Consider the following 19,851-nt stretch of genomic DNA (forward strand, 5'->3'; position numbering starts at 1 on the left):
TGGAAGCTCTTAAGCAATTTGTTTTGAAGGATAGAGTAGTAGTTAATACACTCAGTGAAGGAGAATGAGCTTCTGTGGAAGATTGCTGACAGTCAGAAGAGGCTGCTGGTTTGTAAATATGATGTGAAATGTTTTTATGTATCTGGCCAGAGGTGGTTACATACTTGACAAAAAAGTTTGGTGGTATACAGTGTGTGTTGTAACTGCTAATTTTGTGAGAAACATTTGTCGCTGTTATTACAAGCTTAGAGCAAGGTGAGGAAGGTGACATGTAAACACCATGGCTGCATTGGAAATTAAGCTTAACGATGATCGAGAAACTTCAATTTGGGATTGCATAGCTTCAAGCAAAATTCCTTTAAGGCACTCTTGCAAAAATACTTATTCAAATTGTAACTTAGCATTTTGCATTTAATTGTATGTTTACGTACTGCAAACTTTCGTATACTTGATGATATTATGTGCAGCTTTAGTGAAAGAATCATGTACCATGTTCTGTATGTAATTGATTTCGTTTTGAAGTATCGGTTGTGAGTCTCTGAGGCAAGCTCTAATACTGTTCTGAATATGTTACGCTGTGGTGTATCCTGGAATGATGCACTACACAATCCTTCAATGATAATCTAATAGCATATAGTCACTGAGAAATAGGTGCTTTCACAAAAAGGCAGGAGGATTCAAGTGTAAAGTGCTTGAAACTGCATCACATCTATTATTTTGGTGGTTTTGAGTTGCCTTATCTGAATTTTAATAGGCTTTTTTCTTATGCTGTGTATAACACAGCTATGGGATAATGACCAACTGTAGAAAAAGTGAAGATGACCTGTTACAAACTGCTCTATATTGTGTGCTGGGGGCAAGGGGAAATTAAAAAGTGACTTATTCTGGTCATTTTGTTGTAGTAACTTGGTTACTGGCTATGAGTTTGTGTGAAATACCATATAGCTACTAAAAATATATAAAGCTTATAATAGTTTCTTTTCTTTTAAACAGGATCTGTCCCATGCCACCATTGAAATGTACACAAATATTGGAAGAATTCGCTCAGCTAAGCTTGTGGGAAAGGACTTGGCAGAGTTTTATATGTAAATGAATGTTTAAAATGTCTTAAATGCTTTAGCTTTGAAAAGTTTGAATATAATCCTTGAGGAAAATACGCTGTATGTAAAAAGGGACTTTTTAGTGTATACTAAATTAACTTAAATTTTCACCTGAGGGAATAATGTTAGGTTTAAAGACTACCATGGAACTGCTGTGTAGTGATAAAATGATATTTTCATTGAAACATTTTCCTGCCTTAAAATTGTTGAGTAAGCATATTTTTAGTTAACTGTCAGAAGCTTGAGATGGCTTTTGTCACATTTGTGGGAGGTAGCTTCACCTCACTTGCTCTGACTTGGGATAGATCTGTATATGAAGCCTTTCATTGACATGGTATATTTACACTAATTGCAGTTCTGCTTGCTTAAGTGAATCACATAAAGGTAGGCCAATATGTTGATCTGTTACCAACAAAATAAAGAGCATAATGGTTCACTGCATCTTGTTCTGCATTCACATGCAATGTTCCTCTCCCATCACCACTTCTTGAAAATGTGTAGAGAGTTTTCATGGCTGCAAAGGTTCTTATATCCCTCTGTACTCATTTATTTTTAAAGGAGGAAGAAGGGTCCACAGAAGGCAGAGGTCTATCTTCAAGGAGCACTGAAAACTTACCTTGCTGAGGGCTGGGCATTGCTTGTCACACATACAAGAAAACAGTTAGCTGAATGTCAGAAACACCTTGGGCAAATAGAAAAGTATCCTCTAAAAGGTGGAGCCAGAAAAATCAAGACCAGAGAAAATGATAGTTCTGATTATTTTTCTGACATATCTCTAACTTTTATTTAACAGTAGAGACTGCCAAACATCAGACGGTGGAGCTATTTCTTGTTTCCATTGTTGCTGTTTATTTGGGGAGGGTTGGGTTATTTATTTTTTTCATTTTTATTTTTTTAACATCTGGTTCACTTAAAACCTTTTGCATATGGTGGTTACTCTCCGTTTTACATATGTCTAGGCTCTAGAGAGTGGTGCAACATGGATAGTGTGAAGTTTGTCATTAGTTCAGCAGGTACCATAGAGGTTTTTTATGATTCTGTTTGTACTTCATCATTATGAAAGTTTTTATGTGGTACTGTTTTTTCATTTGGTAAATATGGCATTATAGTGTCTTCCTATATTAAGGAGCTTAATTTCTGGGCTTTCTATAACTGCTACCACCTTTTTCCTGTATCTGACCTGGCAAGGAGTCTTCTGGTATTGCAATGGTGACTTTTCCCAAAAGTTAAAACAGAGGCTTGGAAGATGAAAATCTTGTGGCTTTGGTGTGGTGTGTGGTGTTTTAATATTTTTTGCTATTATTATTTTATTTATTTATTTATTTCTGGCTTTGATCTCTGCTTCAGAAGGGGAGTGGGAGTTGTTTGCTTTTAAGTTGTATAAAAGCTCAGTCTTCAATGTGTGAATGAAATCTTCTCTGTAAATGCCACATAAATGCTGAGTAATACTTTGAGAGAATGATTTGGCCCAATCCTAATGTTTGACAGGCTTCAAATTCTTCACTTTGATACTCTGCATTATTTTCACACACCAACTCTATGTGCTACAACTGTATTTGTTTAAATATTAAATCTGTCTGTGTTGCTGTACTGTTGCTACTTTCAAGGTAAGAGGTGTGTGTGTGTGTGTGTGTGGAAAAGTCTACTGACTGGCCTTGGGTGTTTTGTTGTATTCTTTTTGGCATTAGAAACAGCACAATCTGAATTATGCTTCTCATTTTAGCCTCATATGTTGTTGCCTAAATTTGGTAGCTAAATTAAGTAGCTTGGTTCTAATCTGAACTGTTGTGCTGTGTGCGAGATATTATGTACTATAGCAAAATGGCAAATTATTTTTTTGTGTTTTGGGGGAAGGGTACTGCTTTCATTGGTGCCATAGTTATAAATGGAATTCCTCTAGGTGTTCCAGACTAAGGGTGGTTAGCTGAACAGAGTACTTTCTGCAGGACAGCTCTTGTGGAAATTGCAAGGAAAGAGAGCTTTGTTTTTGAATGGTCCTTCTAGCTTTTTTTGAAGTTGTTGGAGTTTGTTTTATTTTTTTCTTTGCCTAAGAAGCTCATATTTTAGTCTCTAAGTGACCGTACTAGGAATCTTTACTGTAGCTGAAAATCAGTTGAGCTAAATTCAGATTTGTAGTGTATTTTGGGTTTTGTTCTTTTTTTGTTGTTTTTGTTTGGTTTTTTTTAGAACTAGACTTAGACTTTGTAAATGTCTGCCTCCTTTGAAAATTCTTACATCTCTTTTAAACACTTAAATTTTTTTGCTTCAGTGCAAATGCTCTTAAAGAATCTGAGCCACTAATATTGAGGTCTTAGCTAAATACTTAAATGAGCATTTGTATCCCCAGCACTCAAAAGTATAAAGAATGTCTTATGACTTAGTTATGATAAGTGATGCTGTAAGAGCTGGCAGATTCTCAGCCAAGTAAATTGGAATATAATCCAATACTCAAGTTATTTAGTTCTAAACGTTGGGCAGTGTAATGCAACACACTGGGTCTTTAACTTGCATGCTGCATTTATCTGTTGTCAAATAATGAATTTTCTGTGCTCACTGATCTTTTTACGTGGGGAAGATTGCACAGATTAATAATGGATCATATTTTAGCAGGTCTGCAAAAAGTAGAGATTCTGCAATATTATCAGATGATAGTAAATCTTCCATTGTTACCCTTCTAATGGAAGAGTGTGGTGATGATAAAAGCAGGACTTATATTAAAAGATTAGAAAAGCACTACTTGAACTCTCTCGTTTTCAGTCAAATATCTGAATGTTGTAGGTTTCTACCTCATGTTTCCTTAACTTTGTTAGTTATCTTCAAACAAGCAGCCTTTTAGCTGGTGATAATCACTTAACAGAAGATGAACGCAAAAGCTTTTGCCAAGAAATACTAGATTTTGCCAATCAGCAAGCAGAGAAGCAAGGTAAGTCTGGTTCTGAAATACTTAAAACTTAAGCTGCTCTAATCTGATCTTTCCCTAAAAGTAGATTGGAAGGCTTTTTCTGATTGTTTTCATTACCTTGTGTATAACTTCTAAACCAACGTGGTTCTTTTCTTGTCATCTCCAGAACATTTATAACACTTCCACAATAATTAAGAATAGTCAAAGATGAAAGGGTAATTAACATTTTCATCCTGAATATTAGAAAGTCTTTGTTTTCCTTCACTTATCTGTTTCTCTGCTTTGACAGCTCATAATTTATCTTGTGTTGGGTTTGTTCAATTCCTAACTTATCTTTGTCTCTACGTTGCTGGCATGCAGATGGCAGCTCTGTGATGATAATTCTTTGGTTTTGATGTTGCATCTATTCCCATCCACTTGCAGCTTATTGTTTTGACCATTCTACCTCTTCTCTTTATTCTTCCTGCTGCTTCAGTAATACCTTGTCCTCAGATATTTATCATAATTCAAATTCATACGCAATACTTCCTGTAGATCTGAAGACTGTTCATTTTCTGTCATTCATTCAAGTTTTTCTTGATGAATGGATGTACCATTAGTAATATGTTATCTTAGATTTGCTTCTTAATTAAGTTTTGGTACTGCCTCAGTATTGGTTTTTGGAATCTAGAAAAGAGAATGAAAAACCCTTGTATGGTAAAGCTGATGGCTCAAGGCACCAGTCTGATCATTAGTTTCTTAAACTTGTACTTGCTCTTAATGTATGCGCTCTGGGAATTTTGTCACTTTATGCTACTGTGTTCATCTGGAACACTTTATGTAGTAGTGAAATGTTAAACTTCTGCTTAGACACTATCTCTTAATTTAATTGTCTTTAATAGCCTGAGTACTAAAATTGTAGTAGATGTAACTGTTAGAAAACAAATCTCAGCATCTTTAAGTCTCATTTCTATGCAAGATAAAACTAAAATATGAAAGTATTGATTTGTTGTGAAAGGATTCATAGTGAAAAGTTGTTGATCCATTTAATTCTAGGGGTTAAATTTTTAAGAGAAAAGATTTGCTGATCTCTGGCAGCACTGGAGAAGAATAAAATCCCTGTTTTTATCTTTCCAGGTCAAAAGGTTATATTGCCTATGCACTCCTTTGCGCAACTGAAAACTCTACATTTTGACCCTCCAAACGCTGTTGTCCATGTGGGTGGAAAGTTGTCTATTGAGTTGACTTTGCTGAGCCAAATGCCCATCCCTGTCCAAGTGGATCAGATTGCCATCCATGTTCACTTCAGCATTGAAAAAAATAGTTACAGAAAAACAGCTGAATGGCTCACTAAGCACAAAACTTCCAGTGGTGTTATCAGCTTTCCAAATGAAGTTGCAGGCTTTCCTTTGTCAAGAAACAACTTGCCAGCACTGGAGCTATATGAAATGTATGAACGGAGTCCCTCAGATAACTCTTTGAACACAGCAGGAATTATCTGCAAAAATGCGCACATGCTACTACGAAGGCAAGAGAGCAGCAGTTCACTGGATATGCCCTCAGGGGTGACTTTAGAAGATGGGGGTCATGCGTTGAAATGCCACAACTTAATACTGGAACCAGGGGTCAATAAAATAACATTCAATACTCAGGTACGTTTTTATAGTTGAGTGAATGTAGCACTCATGAAAGAAGAACTAAAAGTGCTGGCTGAGGAAGAGCATACTGCTGGCAAGTGGTACAGCTTGGGTGATGCCATTCCCCTTGTGGCTTTCCTTTTGTTGTTCTAGACCTTAATTTCCCTTGAAAGAAGGCTGTTGTGTTTGTGCCAAAATGTACAGGTGACTCTCCTATTTGCAATCATTTGAGTCAGCCTTCCAAAACTTACTTTAAACATCTTGATTATTGCTGCCAAAAATTAAACTGATAAATTCATATGCAAGATAATGTACTGCTCATGAAGTCTGCCTTCCCCGTTGAGCTCATGGAGAATAATGTTTAAAAATTTTGATGGGAATGCATTTTCTAGCCCTTAGTAAGTGACTGTGTGGTTACATTTGGTTGATAGCCTGTTCTTCACTGTGGAGGGTGGTAGAGTGTTTTTTCACTTAGTGGATGTAGTAAACCTACCTGCAAGAAGTATGACAAAGTTAAGGTCAGCTTCAAATATTTGAATTTAGAAGATGTCAGAATTAAAATAGCCCGCATTATTCATCTTAATCACATAAGGAATGAGGAGACAAGAACATAAGGATTCTCTGCTACAGGAAGACTAAATTTGCATGAGTAAACACCTGTGAAAATAGTGTCACCATCTAAATGCCGTCCTCAGAAAATGGATTACAGTCCTGCTTCTGCCGTGTAGTGTTGTATATGAAACTCTGTCAATTCCCGATTTATACATATACTCTCAGTCAGCTTAATACTTGGAGTAATGCTTTTTTTTCCTCCCATTCCTCCCCCAGTAAGCTAAGTACTCCCAGTAATTGCTGAAATATTTAAGGACAATAGTGCTTATCACTTCTGTTCATGTTGCATTACTATTAGATGCATAGTAATTGGAAATCAGCAGGCCTTGAGTACCAATCCTGCTGGTTGGTTGGGTGTGGTGGTGGGGTTTTTTTGGTGGTTTGTTTGTTTGTTTGTTTGTTTAACGGCCACTCATTCTGTGGCCTTGTACTTTGCTGATCTGTGATTTGTTTGCTTGTTTTAATGAAATGGTGAAAGGCATTTACCTGCCGACTCAGTCCCGGGAAGTGAAATGCCAAGCATTTTCAAAAGTGAGACTTCACCATCTGTTTGGCATTCTAGGAGTAGGAGCTTCTGGCCTCAATTATCATGTTGTTCTGTTCTTTGGGTTTCTTTTTAAATATGTTCTGTATCCCTGCCCACCTCTATAACCCTTCGTAGGGAAGTATTTAGTAGAGTTCAATGCTACAATAATGAACATCAGAGTAGGGAAAATTTGAGTGAGAAAATGCTGAGAAATTCAGTGCAGCATCTGAATGATTAACAAGAGATGGGGCAGCACAATGGGGAATGCAACAGGTGTTTCGTAGCTGCTTCATTTTCTGAGCATTATCCAGCCTGTATATTGGAAAGGATATGGATGCTATGAAGAGAGAAAGTGTTCTGCAGTCACATATGGTATATATGCCTGCTAGCTTTGCCATTTTCTAATTGGTTTAAATTAGCTTTGGTCCCTTTTTGGTCCCCTTTTTAAAACTAATTTTAAAATAATCTACATATCTGCTTTTGATGACTAAAAATTGATAGCTAGACAGAGCTGGCCAGGAGGTTTCTTTAGCATTCTTAGCATATTTTAGGTGCTCCACACCTGAGATTTTAACTTTCTCCTTTTTTTTTTTTCCCTTTTTTTAATTGTTAATTTCTATCTTGTTGTAGAACTTTGTTTAGAGTGAAGTTTTCTATAGTCTTACATACTCTGCCTTTCCATTCCTTCAGCACTGGGGCAGAAAGCACTAGAGAGATGTGCTTGATACATGCGCACACGCACATTGTAGAACCTGTGTGGATAACAGGTATCTCAAGATGGAAGTTGAGTTAAAGTCCCTGAGGATACAATGTGAAATGGCAATAGTGTCATTTGAACTAATTACTGATCTAATTTTTTAGGTTTCTCATTCTTTCAAAGGATCAGTAAAAGTTAATGGGATTTGGAGATGTCAGAGGTCTTGGTGGCTGCAAATGTAGTTTTCTGTAAAATAAATTAACATGTATGTAGAATTGGATTTCAGGTGAAGGAGCCTTACTAGAAGAAAGCTGTTAGAGACTGTTCTGAGCAGGCATTTTGGCTTAGTGGCATCAGGAAGCAATCTGAAACCACGGAAGAAGAGATACGGATAAAAAGCTAGATACAGCTCTGCTTTCAGTTTGCCTTGTTCTGCATGCTTCTGGTGGCTATTGAAGGATGGACAACCTTACGCTTATAACTTTCCTATTTTCCCAACCTTGCTTTATTGGAAGAACTTTGCATGCAAAGGCTGCTCAGTGTGAATCCTTTTTTTTAAGCTTTAAAAGAGATCAGAAAGCATTATCTAAATTCTTCAGACCAATATTCCCATCCCATGTTGAGGTTTAAAGTATGGATATATTATGAAAGACTTTACTCATGCTTTTCTGTTTATAAAGTATTCAAGGGATAAAATTTAGTGACTTTAATGTCAAAATGCATAATACTGAATTTCAGTCAGGATTTGCTTTGTAAATAACTGTGTAAGTGAGGTTTGAATGTTAAGTTGTTACAGCTTTTCTCCATAACTTCTAATCTTATTCTTTAGATTTAATTATACCCATCATCAATATTTATCTATTACACTTGGTAAAATGGCATATGGAAAAAGAAAACATTTCCCATTCCCTAGCAGTAGTAGCTAAGAGCAAATAGAATTAAGAATAAATATACTAGCAGATGTTACAGACTTGCTTTTTATAATGTTATCGAAAAACATCCAGAATCCCATTATTCAGGGTGAGGGAAGAGTTTGAAATGAAATATGTATGTATTGCTTTTTTGTAAGCATTCACACAGGGTGTGGGGTGGGGAGGGTGTGAAATCGATAGCTTAGACTCAAAGCTGTGCCTTATATAAATGTTGTAGGATTTTATGAATGTTAGCCAAATAAGCACTTCACTGCTTGCTAAATATCATTTCAGTACTTAATAAATATAATTATATTTTAATGTATGTGGCACTTGCGGGGGGGGGGGGAACAACTAACCCCAAGCACCCCAAAATAACAATTTGACAGCATAGCTACTATATTAGTTATTCTAATTATTGGTACTTGTTACTTATGATGTTTTTTCTTGAACCAGCCAGCACTCTAGAGCTTCTATCTTAATGGGGCAAAAAGTGCTCCTTTGTGAAAATCTTGTCACTTACTCAGAGAACAACTCTGTCGTTTTAATTTACAAATGCAAAGTATCTGATAAAAATGAGCTGAAAACATGCTGTTCTTTAGTAGAGGGTTTGTTCCAGAAATATTTCCTAAATTGAAAAATCCATTCAAATGTTTTCTTCAAAGGCCAAAGAACCTGGGACATACACGCTCAGGCAACTGTGCACTTCAGTGGGGAAAGTACAGTTTGTCCTTCTTCATATTTACCCAATTGTGCAGTATGATGTATATTCTCAGGAGCCCCAGCTAAAAGTGGAACCAATAACTGGTAGGTACAGTTGCTGTGCTGAAGTTGTTTTGCGGATTTCTGTTGTACTCTCGTGGGACTAGATAAAGCATCTTCTGGCTTGACTATTACTCAGGTTTTTTTGGCCTTGCTCTTAATTTTGAGTCTAAAATAATCTCACTTTTCAAATTATCCATCGTGTGCTCTGTCAATGATGGCTAGTTTTCAACAACTAATTCCAGTGCTTGGCTCTGAAACACGTGGTGTCACTTTTGAACATGAATTTTAACGTGCAGTGTCACTTAAATATCAGGTATGATTTGAGCTGCCATACTGATTAGGAGAAGTGAATATTTAAATTTGTAATTGACTGAGCTCCTTATTGGTTAGTTCTGTGACGCTGCAGTCTCTTTGGTATTTACGAAAAATGCGTAAGAACTGGGATTCTCTACTAGAAGTGATAATATAAACTATTAAAATTTAATACTGAATACATCCATTGGTTTCACGGTAGGCTGAGCATTACTTGTAGAATTTATCAAAGTTTATAAATGGAAGTTAATAATGATTTTGTTTTCAGGCTATTAACTGAGGCAGTTGAGGAGTTAATACGCATTTTGTGGTATCATTCCAGTTGTAGGGGTTGCAGTGTGTGGCAAAGGAAGGACAGGCATATTGGCCATTAATCAAATTAGCTACCCCTATGAAATTGATGGTTGTGATTCAGATATTTGAGAGTCTGTGTGCATACCGGCATTCTTGTTATCCTGATTATGTAAATACAACATGTGGGTATGACTGGCATCATGTGTGCAAAACTATAAAGCTGTCTACAACCTGGAGAATTTAACAAAAAGCTTAGTAAATTCTTTGGGATTATTATATTTCACTGAATTGTGTGCTGCCAGAGCTACGCAGTATGTGAGCCAGCTAGTCTAAACCATCTAAGAAACGGTGGTTTTGATCACTTAAGTTGAAACAACCGGTTTCTCCACACCGATGTATCTGAACTAGGTTTAATGTGTTGCATAACACCAAAACCCCGCACTTTTAAGTTACCCTAACATGTGTGACAAATTGTCTGGGAATATTGCTAACAAGCCTTAGCAGTGCATTGTAACCATCTGCTCATGAGTACTGGAATCTGTTAACAATTTCTGCTTTCTTCTTCAGATAGCCTTTTGGCTGGCATTCCCCAGAAGGTGAAATTCACAGTGACTACTGGTCACTACACCATGAAGAATGGGGATACTTTGCAGCTCAGTAATGCAGATGCCATGCCTATTCTGTACCATCCGGAGAGCAAGGCAGTGATCTATTCCAACACCAGAGGTAAGCAATGAAGTAAAAATTAATAATCTTTAGATGGCTGAAAATTCAGTAATCCTGAAATAAACCTGTACTTACAGTATTAAGCACACTGACGCTGTCTTTTTCAATAGTAGTTATTAAGAACAATTCTAGGGACTTGCAACTGAGTACTTCAGTGCAAGAAAGGTCTTAAACTTTCACCCTCAAAGTAGTAGTATGAACTTTTCAGCAAACATAGCTGGACAACTTTTACTTTCATTGATGAAATTCAGTAGGCATAGTGAAACTGCTGCTGAAGTCTGCTGCTGAAGTGAGCATCTCTCATGATTTCCAAGAGAACCATGGTGATCTTTTAGTACAACACGGGCTCTATTTTGACTAGACCATTTTTATTGTGAAGTAGTTGTAAGTAGGTTTTTACGTAGTGCTCTATATAAATGGAGCGTTTCCCTTCGCTGGTGTTTCATTTAAACAGATGACATCCTAGTTCCTTTTTTTTCTGAGCATAAGTACTGTGTAGTGTCCTCAGTTGCTCACACAAGCAACTTTTACATAAATGGGAAGAACAGTCGTAACGGACTTGATGAAATTAAGATTAAGATAGACTATACAGAAACACCCCGTGTGTAGTATTTTAAAGATAGATGATGAATGGTGACCAAGAATACTGACGCATGTGTATTCAGTAAGTTGTGAGTTTGCTTGAAGTGAAATTATGAGACTAAGGAGGTGCAGGACACCGTAAAAACTTCAATAGGTGTCATATGATTGGATTGAAGTAGCTCTTTAGCTAGTTTGAAGCTTGTTATCAAATTGTCCTCTTAGTTCTTTCGTGAACATTGGAAGGGGCTACTACATGGAATGTGGTGGTTACCTTCCTGCAGTTTAAGAAGTGTAGAGCGTTACTATTGGCAAGTTATGAACAGCAGTGGTATTTAAGATGTGTGGATTATAGCTCATTTGAAGAGGTTACCGTGGAGTTATATAACATGGTTTCTCGTTGCTGTTTTTGCAGACATGAAGGTCTTGCTAGGAAATGGTTATGGCACCACGTATTTTTCTATGACACTTAGCTTTTTAGGCTAGTTTCATTACTTACTTACAGATTAAAATGAAAATTGGGAAGGGATGAACATGTTTTAAAATTACTTTTTTCCCCATTCTACACAACTATAGAAAAGATCTCAGAATCATCATTAAGGATTCAGTCTTCTGAAAAGATCACAAGCATCAGTTTGCCAGTAGCTCCTGCATATCATGTGATTGAATTTGAACTAGAAGTCATGTATTTGCCGTCAGCCACAGAATCTGCAGTGGAGAAAGAAAATACTACAAATAAAGAAGTTCACAGAAAAAACAAAGAGAAGCAGAAACAGGACAACTGCATGGCTACTGTTGACCAAAAAGTAAGATGTAATTTAACGTTTTTATTATGAAATCTATTCGATCACAGGGGCATACACATCACAAAATAGAAGTGGTGGTTATGGGGGATGGAACCTGCTTGCCCTGAACTAATTTTCCTTAAAAGACGTACATGCAAAAATCATAGCAAATTTTATAAATGTAAAGAAAACATAAATATAAGTAGAAATATACACTCTGTCTACTATATTGCCAGCTGTTCCACTGGCTAGTAATCTGAGTTTTAATGTTCTAACACTCGCAGTTTATATAGGATGAAGGATACTCATGTCTTTGTAAAAGGTGGCATGGTGATCTTTAAAGTCTCCCTTCTGACTCATAGGAAAGGTATTTCTTCCACTTGCAAAGAATCTGTATGCTGTGTTGAGGTACTTGACACTGTAGTATTTCAAGCTGATGTGTTACTTAGTTGAAGGTAACTTTTCCTCTTAATTTTCATTATGAAGGGTGAATGAAAAGCTCTCCAGCTGACAGCAAAATGATCTTGAAACAATCACTTTTCACAGTGTTACTCCTTGTTAAAATTGACCAAGTGTGCTGCCATGTATCCTTGTGTGTAAAAAGTTGGGTAAAAAGGAATAGCTATAGACTAGCATTGCTAAAATGTGGTGTGACAAAAGATTTTTTTTTTTTTTTTTCCTCTGCATTTAAAAATATGTTGTTAAGTATATATGCTTTACAGCTGGAAGGATGGCAGCATTCACTTCAGGAGAAATTCTTCAGTTAAATGTGCTGCTTCAAGTTAAAACAAATATACATTAAATACATTTAAAAAAATATTTTGAACTTGTATTTAATATAGTAAAGTATTATAAAGACATTTCAGTAATAGATCTTACAGCAGTTTATTTGATATTGACCTTTTACTAGATTATTGTATTAAGGTGGTGTTGGTATCGTTAGTGTCATTTTACATTTTCTTTCTTCTATTCCCCTTCATTTATTTCTAGTCTTCAGAACTGGGTATGTCAGTTTCCACAGGAAAAAGCTTCTTTGAGATTTCATATCCTGCTCATGGGAAAACAAAACCCTATTATTTTGTCAGATTGGTTTTTTGACATACTGATTTTTTTTTCTTCTTCTTCTTCCCCTTCTGGATGCATTAGACGTAGACACTTGCTGAGAAAAGTTTTGCTTAGAAATGAGAAGAAAAGCAAAATCGTTATGCCAAAGACCATAATGAATAAGAACCTTGTTCCCTTTTTCCTTTAGGTAACCATTGATTGTCCTTGGTCGATTTACTCCACTATTATTGCATTAACATTCTGCATACCTTTTAATGCCAAGCATTCCTTATTGTCAGCTGGCAAACGGTAATGTACTCATTAAGTATTTATTGTTTCTTTCTTCTTACAAAATATGGAGCTGGAGTTTCATAAGTAATATTTATAGCAGCCTTTTTTTTTTTTTCTAAGTTGGGCTTTATTATCTTACACAGCTTCCCATTGGAAGCTTGTACATTTCCTCTAATGTTCTTCCGTAACAATAAAACAAATTTGCGTTTTCAACTATTTTGGAAATAAGACCACAAGATAAACCAAGCTCACCTATTTCTCTGTAGTTATTTGTTTTCGTTTAATATGAAAGAGGATGTTTTACAGCCGTGTTTCTGCAGGCTTGTAAGTATTGAGGAAAAGATTGAAAGAAACAAATATACCTGCCATTCTGTTTTTCCTTGAGCTGTGCACTTCGAAAATAATTTTATGGACATGTACTCTTTCAATGTAACTATTCAACTTTTGTTGAACAAACTGTGTCATGTTTTTCAGGAAATACTTGCAAGTCTGTGTACAGAATTTGTCAGAACTCTCTTTCCAGCTTTCAGACAACAGCTTAAAAAATTCTGCTGACTGTACAGATTTGCAGCTGGTACCTCTGAACCCTGAATCTCAACAGGTAAAGATTCACTTGGTGGTTTATGAGCTCGTTGGCAGGACAGCTAGATGAAATTCTTATTAGTGAAATTATTAGCACTTCTGCACATAGATTTTGTAGTAAATAAGGCTGATAGGTGATGTTAGGTCAGACCTTTGTAGTCCTCTGAGTAACTTTGATTGTTAAAGATGCTTTAGAAGGCATTTACCTCTGTAGATCTCAGATTAAATTCTAAAACTTGCAAGGATTATTAGATAACTTTTCAAACGTGTTCATTTGCTTCATGCAAAGTACTACATACCTGCTTGAACAACAGCTATACAAATGTAATATCACTAATATCACTGTTAACATTTCATTTGTTCATCTTATAGCTGCAGTTTGTCATTAGGCTTTAGGAAAAAAATCAGGAAGAGACTGTTTTCCAATTAAATACAGCTGTAAACTAGTTAAGTTACAAAACAGTCCCCTTGAAGTATTAAATTGGTCATTCTTGGTGCCTAGGAAATGTATATGCAAACATTATTAATATCTTTATTAAATTTGACTTTTGAATAAAATATTTTTCACACGTACTTGAATGTGAAGTGTTCCCTTTTGAAACATTGATTCTGACAGTGAAATGTATCCCTCCTTTTAATTAGATGTGCATTGTTAAAAAAATTCACTATTAGTTATTTTGGTTGCATATTTTCCCTAATGATTTATTTAACACTAAACAGGTGATTTGTTTTTATAAACTATATTAATGCCAGAACAGACAAATATATGTATGTGCATTTCCACTTCTTTCTCAGAGGAAGGAAGGCGCTAATACTATAAACATTCTCTTTCAGGTCATATACAGTAAGCAATCAATATTCTTTGTATGGGAATTGAAGTGGACGAAAGAGCTTCCTCTCTCCTTGCAGTGCCTGTTTTCAGTCAGCTTTTGTCCAGCTACCTCTGAAGAACAGTCTCTTACCCTGAAGCCGTTCACTTATGAATTCCAAGTGGAAAATTTTTTTGTAAGTACTCTTCTAACTATAGCATATGTTAACTGAATACGGTTTCCTAATATATGGAAAGGGAAAGTCAAGAAATATATTAGAAAACTTGTTTACATAATGAGATTGGTACCTACTTAGAATCATTGGAAAGCCAGTTTGTTGAATGATGGAACTGAAGCCTGATATGATATGGCAGAATCATATACTTGCCACTGGAAGTGGCGGGGGGGGAAACCCCGAACACTTGTGCAAGTGTCCTTGATCTTGTTTCATTTTTTTCTGTGTTTTTGTCTTCCTGGGCTTGTGCCATGGAAACTGACCTTAGATTACTGAGCTGCTTTTTCCCTGCTGGTTTAAGACTGCGTTCTCCAAAGCAAATTGCAATTTCCAAAAAATCTTTGCTATTGAAAGCATTTGAGTTGATTTTTGTAGTGCCTGAGATGAGCTCCTCTAATGAAATATTTAGAGTTTTCTAGGCCATTATCTTAAATGTTTCTTCTTTCCCTTTATGGACAAACTTTTTATTCCTTTGATCAGCTAGGAAGCTTATAGGCTAGATATAACTTTCTATTGAAGGAATTCTATCAACATTATTTAATCTCGTCTCTAAATTCAGTCTTTTGTGTTATTCTTTTTGATGCTTGGGTAAAAAGTAGCAACATGAGAAGACGCTCGTTTGATTAAATCCTTTTGTCTGTTTTCAATGTTGCTATGTTTTCTACCTGCTTATTACAAACTGGCATTGAGTGATATTTTAAGTATTTGTTTACCTACTGGCATGTAACTAGCATTTGTTGGCACCTGTATCAACATCTTTCTGGAGTTTTTAAAGAAAACCAAGTGTGTTAAACAGCGGGTTTTTTTGGTAGAAATTTAATTTTGTAATAATGAAAAATTAGCTCTTTGATAATGTGAGCACCATTATTCTGGGGACTATGATGGTAAGAGTGATGAAGTAGTTCTCTGGTGTTACTCAGGATTTGAGTGATGTGTCTGGAAAGTGAGGAGCCAAGAAACTACTAAAAGTTTGTTTAAATGGTATAAAGATTGGTATCCATTTAGGAGCATTGAAAGGCTGAGTTAAAGCACAGAAGTAGAAGGAAACATGGTGTGCTCGCTGCTAGTATCAAAAATAGATTGAATCGAATTTGGTTTGCTTATTTTCTCAAACTGAGCGAGATAATGAAGGGAACGTTACTTAAAACTGAATCTTGCATTAAAAAGATTTAATGGATGTTAAATGTAAAGTTAAGTTTGTACTGTATCAATTGTCCAGTTCAGTTTAAACACAAGTAAAACGCCCCTTTTTTCTTGGTAACAGCACTGTTTTCTTCCTGACAGACATTGTATCATGTGAAAACTGAAATTTTTCCACCATTGGGGGCAGAGTATTGTAAAACAGGCTCACTCTGCTCTTTAGAGGTGTCAATCACCCGACTTGTGGACCTCTCAGAGGTTGACAGAGATGAAGCATTAACAGAATCAGATGGATATTGCACAACAAAACTTATGTATGAAGGTAAGAATATTTTTCTTAAGCATATTGACAAAATTCCCCAGTTTTGTCTTGATAATGACATCTGCCAGACGTTCTATGGCATATATTCTTGCATTGTGAGTATGGCTCACTGGCTGCTCAGTAAAGCAGTTTTCATTCTGCTAGACTGAGAATATTTCATTTTTTCCTCATTAATCTGTCTTCAAGTGGAATATAAATGCTGTTCAGACTGGATGGATACTTGCTTGAGGACCAACTGTGGTCCCTTTTGTGTAGGGCTGTTTTCTTACCTTGCACAGCTCTTCGCACATAGAACCTGGTGGGCTTTTAGATGTTGCTAAAATACTGATTTTAAAAGTGCTCTAAAACTATACTGAAGGTTCTTCATTTTTCAGAAAAGATCTTTATAGTGTTTGCTCTTTATTCTTGCAGTTGTTGACAACAGTAGTAACTGGGCAGTCTGTGGGAAAAGTTCTGGAGTGATATCTATGCCTGTAGCAGCTCGAGCAACTCACAAAGTCCACATGGAAGTGATGCCACTGTTTGCTGGATATCTACCTTTTCCTGATGTCAGATTGTTTAAATACCTCCCTCACCATTCTGCTCACTCCATGCAACTTGATGCTGGTAAAGCTATCTTGACTACATGGCTACTTACAGAAATGATTCTGCTTCTCCTGTGGTCTTGTGTAAAGAGAAAAGCAAGGCGAGGAAGTGTATTGACCAAGTACTCTTAGGTGTCTTTGTTACTGACTTTCACTCACAGTTCTGATTTGAAACTTATAAAATGTTGCTCTAACAGGAACTTTGAATTTGGGTTGCAGCCTTAATCTGTGAGGAGGAATAATAAATACGTTGTTTCCTTATTTTTCCTTTAAAGATTATTGTGCAAATTAGTTGTCACTGGATTTATAATCAAGTGCAAACTATTTGATAACCTTCTAATCCTGCAGTTTCATTGTCTGTAATCGGCACATCTACTGTGTCTTCATTAGCTTTGACATTTTTTTCACAGTTTTTGAAAGGATTAAGTACGAAATGAAAGAACTGCTGAAAATTTGTGGCATATAAACCAGATTAGATGAAGAGTTTAAATTACCACAGCCACCTAGAATATTTATCTGTACTGTTGAGTAGTCCCAGCACTGTAGTGAGAATTCACTCGTGCAAGCAACTTACCGTTTGTCAGCAGAGCTCCAGGAACTGCCAGGGTGCACCCTTCTAGCCTGTGAGAAATGTGAGGTAATGCTACTTAAATTTTCCTTAGAAGCCAATATAATTCACTCTGCTACATCTGCTGCTGGCCAAAAATGTGCAGAGACTGTTACCTCAGCAGAGGTGATCAGTAACTGTTAACATGTGGTAAGTTGACTGTGCGTCTGAGCTCTGAAATAATTTTTGAGTTGTTTAATCACTCCATAGAATGAAACTGTGGGTTTTTGTTTTAAACAGATAGCTGGATTGAAAATGATAACCTATCTGTGGACAAGAATGTGGATGATCAAGCTGACAGCAGCAGCATAAGGAGCAGAGGTAGCTTGCATTCTGCAGCTAGTGGGGAACACAAAGGTTTGCCAATGCCCCGTCTGCAATCCTTTTCATCTGGTCAGGTCTTCAACTGCAGCACGGGTATGCAAATACTTGTCATTCCCAGCAAGGACGACCATGTTCTGGAAGTCAATATCACGTGACAACTCGGTATGAAAACAAGGAAAACAAAAACCATTAGAAACTGGATATGAAAGCACTTTAAAGGATTATGACCTGATTAGTCTTTGTTGTAACATTCTAACTCTAAGGAGACCTATGGCACTCAACGTGTACTGGCCATGGAAGCACCAGACAATTGTATCAATTTAAATGTACAGTGAAGCTTCTGTCAGCTAGTTTATATTGCCACTTTAGTATGTTTTGTGTAAGCTATTGGGTTTTCTCCCTTCAGTCACATCCTGCATCACAACACAGGGCAACAAAAACAAAAAATCCAAATATTTGGATCACTTTATTTTTGTCTGGCAGCTGAGAGATTTGTTTCATGCTTCCTACCTATGTTAGAATTTAGAGTTGGATGATGTAATTATCCAAATCTTGGATTTTTATGTAATAATTTACAGGCTTTTCCACACATGTGCCAGAAACACGACAAAGCTTACCACAGCACATTCACTGGTGTAATAGTTGCTTTTCTGTTGTTTTTGTTTGTTTGTTTTATCATCATTAATTCCTGCCATTGCAATTTTCTACTAAACTTCCATCGTTTGCATACTTAGATGCATGGAAGAGCTACTGCTATAAACAATCTTAACTGAACAAAATTCCTTAATTTTTTGAGGCTTTCTCCTTCACAGAGTAGACACTGTGATGTCACATATTATATGATTTTTTGGGGGTGGGGGTTGGGTCATCCTCTTGCATAGTTCTTACCAAAGAAAGATATTGATAGAATTTAATAATAAATTATTTGGCTTATTGAGTTCCCAGATTAATTTCTTTTATTACCATTTCTAAGTGGGTTGGTTTGCTGCCCCAATTTTTAAATTGGGGCAAAAATTTCAGTATGATGTGATACTTGAACAGTCAACCTTTCATCATAAAGGCTTAGTGTAATTATTAGTGATTAGAGGCCAGACTTCCGCATTCATGATGGAAGAAGGAGGTTGGATTGATACAGGAAAGCTTGCAGATGTAGAATAATTGTGAAGCAAAGTTCAAACATGTAACTTAAAGAATTTCATTATTTATATCTGAAATGTAAATACAAAAAATGTAAAAAAAAAAAAAAAGTGTAATTTTTGTGAATGTTGCAAATCCACCTGTGACTGGAAAAATTACAACTCCTTCTGATGTCCTGCTTCTGATATTGAAACTTGTGCATTTAATGTGAGAATGACCTTTTCTACTTGCAGATCTATAATGGTGCATTGTCAGCAGACTCCACAGAGGAAAACTGTCCCATTTCAAATACTTGCCAGTAAAGCTGAAGTGAGGAACTGCTCATTAGACAAGTTCATTGTTGTTATTTTTTTTTTCTAAACTCAGGTTCTGCTCAATTATAATGGGGAATTAAAAAAGCAAACCCTGTTTCCAAAAAGAATTGCAATTAAGTTGAAAAATGAATAGGCACCCTGCACTGGTCTAAACATTTTTTTAATTATTATTACTATTATTTTTTACTTTAAAAAACCATTATGTCTAAATAGATGTATAAAGTAGACCTGCTAGCTGAAAATGTTCTTGTTATGCATCTTCTTTCTGTGAAGGAATGCCCTTTCTCTGTGGAAATCATACCATTTTATTCTGGATAAAACCCAAAGCATCATTTAGTGCGACTGACTGCTGGGATTCTTTGACTGGAAAAGGTAAAAAGTTAGTGACTTTGACACTGCAGGTATTCTAATTAATTCCATTTTCATGGTTTGCTATTAAATCATTTTTCACATTGTTCTGTAATATACTGTTAGATTAAACACATTGTACTAAGATTGTTTAATGAAATTGTAAGCGTTACAGTTCTAAATATACATGTTTTAAAAAGAAATCCAACTTCTCTGCTGCCGTGACTTCTCCTATTTTCCTTTTGTTTAAAGGAGTAGTTGTTGCATCTATTTTAGCCAAAGCTACTTT

At 36.1% G+C, this 19,851-nt stretch overlaps 1 protein-coding gene across 2 annotated transcripts in view; it reads left to right on the forward strand.

The window, feature by feature from the left end:
- The window catches only part of TRAPPC10 (trafficking protein particle complex subunit 10), a 44,449-nt gene extending 24,681 nt beyond the window's left edge, over window positions 1-19,768 (forward strand). The window contains exons 11-24 of one of the 2 annotated variants that reach the window (XM_075519778.1): window positions 994-1,085; window positions 1,659-1,799; window positions 3,911-4,023; window positions 5,119-5,633; window positions 9,030-9,171; window positions 10,303-10,461; window positions 11,617-11,846; window positions 13,078-13,178; window positions 13,635-13,761; window positions 14,577-14,747; window positions 16,071-16,248; window positions 16,660-16,854; window positions 17,680-17,925; window positions 19,134-19,768. In XM_075519778.1, coding sequence (XP_075375893.1) covers window positions 994-1,085; window positions 1,659-1,799; window positions 3,911-4,023; window positions 5,119-5,633; window positions 9,030-9,171; window positions 10,303-10,461; window positions 11,617-11,846; window positions 13,078-13,178; window positions 13,635-13,761; window positions 14,577-14,747; window positions 16,071-16,248; window positions 16,660-16,854; window positions 17,680-17,918 — 2,403 coding nt within the window. In that variant the 3' untranslated portion in view covers window positions 17,919-17,925; window positions 19,134-19,768. Of the gene's footprint in view, window positions 1-993; window positions 1,086-1,658; window positions 1,800-3,910; window positions 4,024-5,118; window positions 5,634-9,029; window positions 9,172-10,302; window positions 10,462-11,616; window positions 11,847-13,077; window positions 13,179-13,634; window positions 13,762-14,576; window positions 14,748-16,070; window positions 16,249-16,659; window positions 16,855-17,679; window positions 18,701-19,133 lie in introns of those variants that run through there. The other variant, XM_075519769.1, reaches the window with a different exon arrangement.
- The last annotated feature ends 83 nt before the right edge of the window (window positions 19,769-19,851 follow it).

Source organism: Mycteria americana, chromosome 1 (genome assembly GCF_035582795.1).
Source record: "Mycteria americana isolate JAX WOST 10 ecotype Jacksonville Zoo and Gardens chromosome 1, USCA_MyAme_1.0, whole genome shotgun sequence".
NCBI classification, from domain to species: Eukaryota; Metazoa; Chordata; class Aves; order Ciconiiformes; family Ciconiidae; genus Mycteria; species Mycteria americana.